The sequence below is a fragment of the Bubalus kerabau genome, chromosome 23 (genome assembly GCF_029407905.1).
Source record: "Bubalus kerabau isolate K-KA32 ecotype Philippines breed swamp buffalo chromosome 23, PCC_UOA_SB_1v2, whole genome shotgun sequence".
NCBI classification, from domain to species: Eukaryota; Metazoa; Chordata; class Mammalia; order Artiodactyla; family Bovidae; genus Bubalus; species Bubalus kerabau.
The window spans coordinates 41,726,182-41,736,610 of NC_073646.1; the positions used below are offsets into that span (position 1 = coordinate 41,726,182).

Here is a 10,429-nt window from a genome sequence, read left to right on the forward strand (position 1 = left end):
AAGCGCGTTCCTGCCCTTCTGCGGGGCTCCTGGGACCGCGTTTTGTTAGGGGCAGGGAGAGGCTATTGGGGGTGGGGGGGAGGAGGCGGGCCGGGCCAGAGGGGCCGTGGGCCCACGCTGGTGCCCGTGAGCTGGGGCAGCGAGGACTGTGGACCCGAGCCCTGGGGGGACCCCCGCGTGGCCCGCGGAGAGGGCAGGGGCTCTCTGATGGTGGACGGCCCTACGGGAGCCCTCTGGTTTATAAAACACAGCTCGGCCCTCATTCCCCCAGCCGGACAAGCACAACCAGAGTTCTCTGCTTACCTGAATGTTGTAAAATCTTAAATCCAGAAAGTAGGCAGTGAGGTTTGTTATTGTAATTTCTTCCCGACTTATTACAGAAGTGTGCAAAACACAGCAAGTTGAAAGGATTCAGTGCATTCAGTGAGGTTCTGATTCTTGCCCACCACCTCGATTCAACAAGAGTTAACATTTAGTCATGATTATTTTCCACACATGCTGTTTTTTTCTAGAATCGTTTGCAAGTAAGTTTTAGACGTTATGAGGTCTCCGTGTGTATCTTCTCTGAATAAGGACATGCTGCAAACCGCAGGACTGTGGCCACACTCGAGACGCTTGCCCCCAAGGTTCTGATGGGTGTTCAGGCTCAGGAGCCAGGGACCCAGAGCCTGCACGGATTAGGGTTAGGGTGAGCATGTCCTCCACAGAGGGCACCCTGTGCTCGCACGGCTCCAGCTGGGGGCCTCCCTCGTCCGGAGCCTCAGACAGCCCCGTCACAGCGGGTCCCCACGAGTCACTTCACGGCAGACGCCCCCAGCAGGCCGCGTTTTCCACAGTGATTTGCCGTCCTGACCGTGGCCGCCCACTTCGCCCTCGCTGCTGCAGGCGTGGCCGGCTCCCCCAGCTCCACCTGTTGCTCCCAGGGAGTCAGGGAGGCCGGCACCGTGGTGTGGGTGGGGGGAGGGTGGGCTCAAGAGACAGACGCAGCACTGCAAAAAGCTCACCCTCGTGTTAACTCGTCACTTTTCTCTCTATTTCAGAAAGAAAGGGCTCTTCTGGATGAAGTAAGCAAGTTTTATTTCACCAGTTTCCAAAACACATGTTTTCACTTTGGTTCCACTGCCTGTGGGGGAGGGGCCCCTGTCCTCATGAAATCAGGCTAGACCCCAACACCGAGTCGAACACTGAGTGCTGCTAGCGTGCAGCCGGTGCGTGGATGATTTCACACTTCCGTCTCACTCACAGCATCCCCTCAGCACACTCGTGCGGACCTCAGTTCTGCGTCCGCGAGCTGAGGGCCCTCGGAGCACGGACCGTAAGGCAGGCCAGTCTAGGCTGGAAGGTGGGTTCAGGGCGTGCCCCCGGCGCCATGGGGCCACCGGTCCCGCCTGCCCGGCCGGGGCGTCCCTGCACAGGGCCTTGAGGAGGAGAGGCCTCACCAGACCGGGAAGAGAGGAAGGGCACCCGGGCAGAGTTGTCACGAGTGGAGCCCGCTGGGAAGGGGAGAGCCAGGGTGTGCCCGGGACGCGGGCACCGAGGCTGCCGCTCTCCCGAGCCTCACAAGGGCTGCAGGCCCCTCCTCGGGCTCTGCTGCTGCTGACCGGGGCTAGAAGCGGGAGCACAGAAACGACAGCACCGCTCCTGAAGCCTGGCCCGTTGGTCCCAGAGCTTACAAAGCGTCCACGCAAGTGTCTCGAGAAAAGCGCTCAAGAGCAAGGTTAAAGGATAAATGACTCCTTTGCGATAGTGTGAGGTCACGCTCTACCCTGCTTGACCACAAAGATACACACAGAATAAAGTGTAGGAAATGGAATAACTACCTCGGCGTGCAGACGTACTGGGTAACGGATTCACATTAGCGGTGAAACGGGAGAGCCTTTACCCGACGATTCATTTGTATTCCAGGATTTGCTTTACCGTGGGGTCCGGCGTCCGGGCCGGTTCTCCATGGAGGCCGGGCATGTTTCTGGCTGGGAGAGGTTCCGGGCGAGTGAGGAGCAGGAGCCTCAAGGGCAGGAGGAAGCAGGGCGCCTTCTCTGCTGTCGGGACCCCTCCTGCGGGAGCCTCCCCTCTTCCAGGGAAACTGACCTCTGTCTGTCTCTCTTGCCAGGCGGCTACCGTGCTGCAGGCGGCTTTCCGGGGGCATCTAGCTCGGGCGAGGCTGTTGTCCAGCACGGCATGTGTCTCGGAACCCCCCAGGGTGCCGAGCCCTCCCACCCAGGTACCATCGGGGCTGCCCTCGGACCCGAGCCCTCTCTCTCTGTCCCCATCTCTTCTCACACTCCACCCACCAACAAGCACTGGGAACTCCCTGGCGGTCCCGTGGCTAACACACCACCTTCCAAAGCCGGGGGTGCGGGTTTAGTCCCTGGTCGGGGGGATAAGATCCCCCATGCCTGTGGCCAAAACACGGAAAACAGAAGCAATATTGTAAGGGATTCAGTAAAGACTTTAAGATTGGTCCACATCCAAAAATCAAAACAGGGCAAGTGCAGGTGTCTCCAGGCCCTGGCATCCTGCCCTGCCCTGGGTGTGCCCCCGGCCCCCACCCCTGGGCACCTGGCAGGGTTGAGCTCAGGAGCTGAGTGGCATGGAGGCACTGGGACATGGAGTACCGTCTCCACTGCAGGGTCAAGACAGGCCTAAAGTGGGATAGGAGCACCCCCAACCCTGTGAACCACAAGACATGAATTTTAAGGATCTCTAGAGTCTTAAGAATTAACCTAAGTAACGAGAGGAACCACCTGAATCAGATTGCACTGAGGGTCGAGGGTGATGGGCCTTACCGTGCGGGAGGGGGCAGGAGTCTCAGACGGTTCTCTCCCCCCGTCCCTGCGCCCCAGGACTCGCCCGAGCCCCGCATCCCAAGCCCCGCTGCCCAGGCCGAGGGAGACCCGTGGCAAGAGGAGGCCGTCACCATCATCCAGTCTGCCTTCCGGGCACACCTGGCACGGGCCAGGCACAGGTCGGTCCACCTGCAGGCCCCTGTGTCCAGACACCACTGGGCGGGGGCAGGCTGCCATCCAGGGAGGCACAGGGTGAGGGACCGGAGCGTGTTCCACCTGCCTCTCGCTGCTGGGGGCCCCAGGCTCCCATCCTCAGAGGAGCCCTTCGTGGAACCATTTCCTCTCGCTGGAAGCGTTAGAGTCCGTGCGGCTCTGGGAGCCACCGGTTTGCAGACTGGCTGTGGCCTGTCCTGAGACCCTGTTCCTTCCTGGAGGAGAGCGTGGCCTGAGCCATGTTCGGGAAGACGGGGGTGTCATCAGAGCTCCCCTTATCCACCCTCACTCCTGTCCACAGCTCTCTTCCCTCTGGACCCGCCTCTGCTAGGGCTCAGAGCCCCACAGCCGTCGACTCGGCCAAGTGGCGTTGACTGCGGGCCGGGGCGGAGCTCGGCTCAGGGCCCAGGCCGGGAGGTGGGGGGCACGTCTGAGGTCCTCACAGCCCCCATCTCAGGACCTGGGCCTGTCGCGTGCCGGCTGGCCGTGCTGGCCGCGGCTCTGGGGCCCCAGCTGCCGGCCTGGGGCTGGGCTGCGTGAGGTCTGAGCCGGCAGGTGTCTCTCTCCCCAGCGCCCCTGGTCCCGGAGCCAGTTCTGCTGCGGTTCCCGACAGGCCGGCCCGGTCACCCGCCACGGCCCCCTCCTCTCCACCCTGCCCTGCGGCCGGTCCCGGTAAGTGCATTTCGTTTGGGTTTCACACGGGGGTGGCTGGCCTTCTGAGGTGGACACCGAAAGAGCTGCCAGCCTCCTGGGAGCCGGGCCATGTAGTCGCGTCAGGGGGCTGGGCCCGGAGCCGGGTCCAGGGTCGGTGACCAGCCGCACGGTCCGAGCCTTGTGGCTTTGATTTTTATTCTAAGCTCTAACCAGAGTGAAGTGGTTTCCCTCCTGTGGGCCAGTGTTTTTCCTGTTTGTTGCTTTTAAGCAAAATTGTATTTCCTTTTCTGCTTGCTTAAGACCTGCCAGCCGTCAGCGCAGAAACCCCTGGAGCGGCGGGGTGGCCGCCCGAGGAGAGGCCTGCCCCTGCTGTGCCCCGCTCTGCACTCGGGCCCTCGCGGCCAGGCCCTCCTGTGTGAGACAGAGCACAGGGCGAGACCACTTGCCTGTCGCTTTTGGCCCGAAAGCTGATTCCGACTGTCTTCCAAGCCCTTCCCTCCTGTAACTGGGAAGGCTCCGTCTGTACTTGCTTGGACCGTGAGGCCAGAGATGGGCAGAGGCAGTGTTTGGGGTCAGAGCGGTCACTAGACCAAAAGCACGGTCCTCAGCCTGGCTCGGGAGCAAGGCCTGCAGGAGGGAACCTCCTGAGATGGGCTTTCAGGGCCGAGCCCTGAGGTCGTGAAGATGGACTCGCGGAAAGGGGGTCGCAGGAAGGGAAGGGCGCTTCCCATCAAGGAAAAGCTACAAAAGGAGCGGCGTTTCTGACCAAGACGGGTGGGAGGACGTGTGGTGTGACCACGAGTCTGTGCAGATGAGAGCCTCTGTCTGCGTGCCGTTGCAGGGCAGGGAGACAGCGAGGGGAGCAGCAGGGAGACCGCCAAGGGGCCAGCTCCAGAGGACGGAGTGCTGAGGCCGCCACCCTGCTCCGGTGAGTGTGGGATCCCGTGACCAAGTCCCCTGCCCTTCCAGGCTCATCTGACCTAGAAGTCAGTTCAGTTCAGTTCAGTCGCTCAGTCTTGTCCAACTCTTTGCGACCCCATGGACTGCAGCACGCCAAGCCTCCCTGTCCATCACCAACTCCGGAATTTACTCAAACTCATGTCCATCAGGTCGGTGATGCCATCCAGCCATCTCATCCTCTGTCCTCCTCTTCTCCTCCCGCCCTCAATCTTTCCCAGCATCAGAGTCTTTTCCAGTGAGTCATTTCTTCAAATCAGGTGGCCAAAGGATTGGAGTTTCAGCTTCAGCATTAATCCTTCCAATGAACACCCAGGACTGATCCCCTTTAGGATGGACTTGTTGGATCTCCTTGCAGTCCAAGGGACTCTCAAGGGTCTTCTCCAACACCACAGTTCAAAAGCATCAATTCTTCAGCGCTCAGCTTTCTTTATGGTCCAACTCTCACATCCATACATGACTACTAGAAAAACCATAGCTTTGACTAGACGGACGTTTGTTGGCCAAGTAATGTCTCTGCTTTTTAATATGCTATCTAGGTTGGTCATAGCTTTTCTTTCAAGGAACAAGCATCTTTTAATTTCATGGCTGCAGTCACCATCTGCAGTGATTTTGGAGCCCAAAACAATTAAGTCTCTCACTGTTTCTATTGTTTCCCTATCTATTTGCCATGAAGTGATGGGACCAGATGCCATGATCTTAGTTTTCTGAATGTTGAGTTTTAAGCCAATTTTTTCACTCTCCTCTTTCACTTTCATCAAGAGGCTCTTTAGTTTTTCTTCGATTTCTGCCATAAGGGTGGTGTCATCTGCATATCTGAGGTTATTGATATTTCTCCCAGCAATCTTGATTCCAGCTTGTGCTTCATCCAGCCTGGCATTTCACATGATGTCCTCTGAATATAAGTTAAATAAGCAGGGTGACAATATACAGCCTTGACCCACTCCTTTCCCGATTTAGAACCAGTCTATTGTTCCATGTCTAGTTCTCACTGTTGCTTCTTGACCTGCATACAGATTCCTCAGGAGGCAGGTCAGGTGGTCTGGTATTCCCATCTCTTGAAGAATTTTCCACAGTTAGTTGTGATCCACACAGTCAAGGTTTTGATGTAGTCAATGAAGCAGAAGTAGATGTTTCCGGGAATTCTCTTGCTTTTTTGATGATCCAACGGATGTTGGGAATTTGATCTCTGGTTCCTCTGCCTTTTCTAAATCCAGCTTGAACATCTGGAAGTTCACCATTCACGTACTGTTGAAGCCTGGCTTGGAGAATCTACAGCCTTCTAGAGCTAACACCCAAAAAAGATGTCCTTTTCATTATAGGGGACTGGAATGCAAAAGTAGGAAGTCAAGAGATACTGGAGTAACAGGCAAATTTGGCCTTGGAGTACAGAATGAAGCAGGGCAAAGACTAATAGAGTTTTGCCAAGAGAACGCACTGGTCATAGCAAACACCCTCTTCCAACAACACAAGAGAAGACTCTACACATGGACATCACCAGATGGGCAACAACGAAATCAGATTGATTATATTCTTTGCAGCCAAAGATGGGAGAAGCTCTATACAGTCAGCAAAAACAAGACAGGGAGCTGACTGTGACTCAGATCATGAACTCCTTATTGCCAAATTCAGACTTAAATTGAAGAAAGTAGGGAAAACCACCAGACCATTCAGGTATGACCTAAATCAAATCCCTAAGTGACAAATAGATTCAAGGGATTAGATCTGATAGACAGAGTGCCTGAAGAACTATAGACAGAGGTTCGAAGTTCGTGACATTGTACAGGAGGCAGTGATCAAGACCATCCCCGTGAAAAAGAAATGCAAAAAGGCAAAATGGTTGTCTGAGGAGGCCTTACAAATAGCTGAGAGAACAGAAGCTAAAGGTAAAGGAGAAAAGGAACGATATACCCATTTGAAGGCAGAGTTCCAAAGGATGGCAGGGAGAGATAAGAAAGCCGTCCTCACTGACCTGGAAGCCCACACGTTTGACATCGCCCTCTGTCCAGCTCAGTCACCCCCTGGCTCTGTCAGAGCCGGGACACTGCCACCTTGAACATTCCCTCCCAGATCTCCACTCATCAAGCTCCCCACGCCGGCACGTTTTCCTCCAAAACCCAGTTTCACTCTGATGTCAGCAGACCCCGCGCTGGGTGACCTTTAGAGTCTTCGGTCAGGGCTGAAGTGTCTGTTTGTGCCGCCTTTTTCTCCTCTCCTTAAACGTGTGTCATTTTGAAGCGGCCGCTGTCCCTCCTGCCTGATGGGCACCTTCGGAGGTCTCTTGTCAGGCCTCCTGTTCACACAAGGAAGCAGTCTCCGTGAAAACTGGACAGTGAGTGCCTCTCTGATCTGATTGTGAGAGTATTTTTAAAGGAAAATAACTGAAGATAACCTCAAAAACTGATGTTTTTAATTTCAGAAGCTTCCACTTTAATCATTTTCTTGGAAGTTACAGAGAAAAAGCTGGCCCATCACAGCATGTGCAGAGCGGCTGGGTCATAATTTCCTCCCGTCTTTTATCTCAGATCGGGGATCGGCGCCTCTTCTATTCCACTCTGTGGAGCAGTGAGAGCAAGGCGCCCCGGCCCCTCCCTCTCTCCCTGTCCAGGGGCCGCGGAGGCTGGAGGCGGTCTGCAGGGTGGTCCGCAGGCAGTGCCCCAGCCTCGCCTCAGCTGGGGGATGGAGAGCGGAGTCACGTGTGGGAAAAGGAGTGGATGGTCACAGCGGTCCCCAGATCTCCCGTCCAGTCCCGCCCCCTCCTCCTCGGGGCTCATGTCCTCCTGCGGATGCTGGGGCCACCGGCCACCAGACCCCTGGACTCTGCCAGAAGGGCGACTCGTGGAGAATTCCCGCCACAGCCCCGTGTCCCCTCCCTTTCGTGGGTGCCTTGCCAACCTGCTGGCGCTGAGCGTGGGGGCGGGGCTGTGCAGCGGGGAGCGGGCCAGTCGTCCGCCCCGGGGCCCTGAGCGTGGCCCTGATGTCCCCCGTCTCTGTTTCAGCGGAGCCCCCTGTCTCGGGGCTGCAGCCCACGGCACCCACACCCGCAGAGGATGTGAACTCCGACGACTCCGACGAGATCGTCCTAGCACCATCTCTGCCCACGAGGAAGAGCGCTTGCCTGCCCTAGGCCCCGGGCTGGCCTGCACGCCGTGACGCCCGTCAGGGACGCTGGGCTCAGAGGACAGGCTAGAGATTGGAGAGTAATGTATCTTGTTAGGAAAAGAATGCTACCTGCTGGACACCTTGGCCTTCCCTGCCTCTTCTCTCTGTTTGCCCCTTTGATGTTTGTTGAAGGAACCCAAGGCCTTTCCTTTACCTTTGGGAAGGGGTCGCCCTGTTCTGACCCCTGGCTGCCCCTCCCACGGTGGTCTTCAGAGCCCACAGACTTACTCCCCGGACTGGAGGGCTGCGGGGAGCCCACAGAGACGGTCTGCACGGCCCCTTCGGGCCCCTGTGGCCGAGACACGGACGGCCCCGAAGACGGCGCTCCATCACCCTCCGGACGGCTCTGCCAGCGGGTCAAGCTGGACATGCCTGCTGTGCCTTTTGGAAGAGCAAGTGAGCAGGAGACAGGCCTACAGTCAGGGAAGTCTCTCCATTCCTGAGACAGAATGCAGTTCTGGAGACATCGGCAACATCAGGGCCCCCAGATGGCTAGTGTGCCTCGCCCCCCCCACACACAGGCTCTTCTGCCACTTTCCCTACCCCTTGGGGCAGTGATCGCAGCCAGGGGTTGGGGCGTAGATTGGTCACTGAGTGGATTAAGCCTTAAAAAAATACCAAATTACAGTCACAGAAGCAGCATCAAGGCCGCTTCTATAGCACACAGCTGGTGCAGGGGCGTTGCTGTCCCCCAAGCCCAGCAGCAGGTGCTGCAGACTCCGTGGGGCCACCCCACGCCCCCACCACATGCAGACCCCAGCTCTGAGGGGCCGCAGCCTGGGGCTGGAGCGGACATGAGGGCCTTTCAGGAGCTCGGGTCTGCTTCCTGTCTGGGAGATCAGCCCTGGCTGACGGGGGGAGCCTGAGGGTGCCCGGGCCCCCAACACCCAGGGCTGCTGCCCAGCCATCCCCGCACGTCCACGCCGCCTCTCCCGGGACGGGCCGTGCAGCTCAGAGAGGGCTGACAGCACAAAGCCGGCTCTCAGTTGAGCCCAGGGGCCTGCCCATGCCCTGGGAGTCTCGTCCCCGCCGACCCCCAGCCCCCCCACCTACAGCTCTGGTGTTGAGCCTCAGGAGCTCCGGCTCAGACGTGTCCTCCTCTCAGGAATCTCTTGGGCCCTCCTCACGGTGGTCAGAAGCTTCTGGCTCCAGCACCGACGAGGTGTGTGGCCCAAGGAACTCTGTGTGGTTCTGGCTCATGTGCGCGGCGACCTCCCAACCCAGCCGCGTCCACCCCGAGTCACTCGGGGGACCCCGGCCTCCTTCACCGTTTAGGTGCTATTCATACAGTAGCTTGAGAAAACGCCGGCTGGGGACGGGGCTTGAGTTATTTTTTTCTTTATTTGGCCTTGAGCCGCCAAATCCACTGTTTTCCGTCTGTTTCCCCACTGGACTGATGGCTCATGCGGCTGGATTCCGGCTGACCTCTGCCCTGTTTCATCCACCGGGTCCGCTCCTCCTCTTGGTACCGGCTCAGCTGAGGCCCGTAGGAGGCACCCAGAGGTGGTGGGGGCAGTGCCCGTGGGCCTGCTCGTCCCCAGGGGTCCTGCTCCCCAGCACCCACTCAAAACCGGGTGTTTCAGCTTCAATCCTTACTCTCAGGAGCCCAAGGCTCTGGGCCCTGCAGCAGAGAGATCACCTTCAGGACACCACCACCACCACCCGCAGGGCCTGGAGACCAGGCCGTGTGCAGCAGGCTAGCCATCAGCAGAGCTGGGCGAAGTCAGCCCCCGAACCTGAGTTTTACGAGAAAATGCCCCTGAGGATTGTAAACGTGTAGATGCCTGTGCTCCTTGCGTCCGGCAATGTTGATGTAGGAAAAGTGGAGTCTTGCAGCCAGCTCAGTAAACGGCTGACCGCAAGGCTGTGACCCTCTGACACTGCGCGGCTCCGTCCCCTGGGGAATGCCAGGTGCCCGGCGGGCTTGCAGGGCCCGGGGCTCAGGCTGGGGTTCTAGGGCCTGAGCAGCACAGGAGCAGGGCCCGGGCTAGAGGGCCACCTACCGCGGTGCCCGCCTCCCGCAGTGCCTGCCTGCCTGGCGTTGCCCCACCAGGGTGCCCCGCAGACGGACCAGAGCGCTGGTCCCAGCAGAAGGACCAAGTGCATTAGGAAAGGGACAGCTATCAGCTCAGGTTGACAGGGCCAACGCTGCAGAGCTCTGCTTCATTCTTGAGAAGTAAATACCCTCTGGGAAAGCCACATTCACCCTCAAGGTCTGAATATTTAAAATACGCGAGAACCCACCTAAGCCAGTTCAATCCCTGCTGTGGTTTGGGAAGCAGTGTTCACTTTCAGAAGTTCTGAGGACCGGAGGGTGGGCGTTCACAACTTCCCCGGGTCGGCCGGCTGCTGCCCCAGGACTTGGGGGGTGGGGGGTTGGGGGGGCCTCCCCGAGCTCCCCGGGGTCTGTCAGCAGCTAATAGAGCCAGGCAAGCCTCCTTCAGGGCCAGAGGTCTCACTTGTCAGGGAGTCGCAGGGTGACGCCAGCAGGCAGCCTCCGTGGGAGGGGCGCCGTCACTTGTCCCTGATGACGGCCCTGTGTAGTTTCCCGACCTTACGCGTAACTTATCCGTGAACCTTTGGAAGGGATCAGGTTTCCCTCTGCGCGGTATCGGCTTTTGTAAATAAACGTTGTTTGGCGGGTCTTTGTCTGGACT

The 10,429-nt window shown here is 58.3% G+C and overlaps 1 protein-coding gene across 8 annotated transcripts in view; it reads left to right on the plus strand.

The window, feature by feature from the left end:
• Positions 1-10,429, plus strand: part of IQCE (IQ motif containing E) — a 39,891-nt gene extending 29,462 nt beyond the window's left edge. For 6 of the 8 annotated variants that reach the window (XM_055561936.1, XM_055561932.1, XM_055561931.1 and 3 more), the window contains 6 exons: positions 1,041-1,064; positions 2,111-2,221; positions 2,844-2,965; positions 3,571-3,671; positions 4,495-4,581; positions 7,610-10,429. In XM_055561936.1, coding sequence (XP_055417911.1) covers positions 1,041-1,064; positions 2,111-2,221; positions 2,844-2,965; positions 3,571-3,671; positions 4,495-4,581; positions 7,610-7,737 — 573 coding nt within the window. In that variant the 3' untranslated portion in view covers positions 7,738-10,429. The remainder of the gene's footprint in view (positions 1-1,040; positions 1,065-2,110; positions 2,222-2,843; positions 2,966-3,570; positions 3,672-4,494; positions 4,582-7,609) is intronic. The other 2 variants (XM_055561934.1, XM_055561933.1) reach the window with 2 other exon arrangements.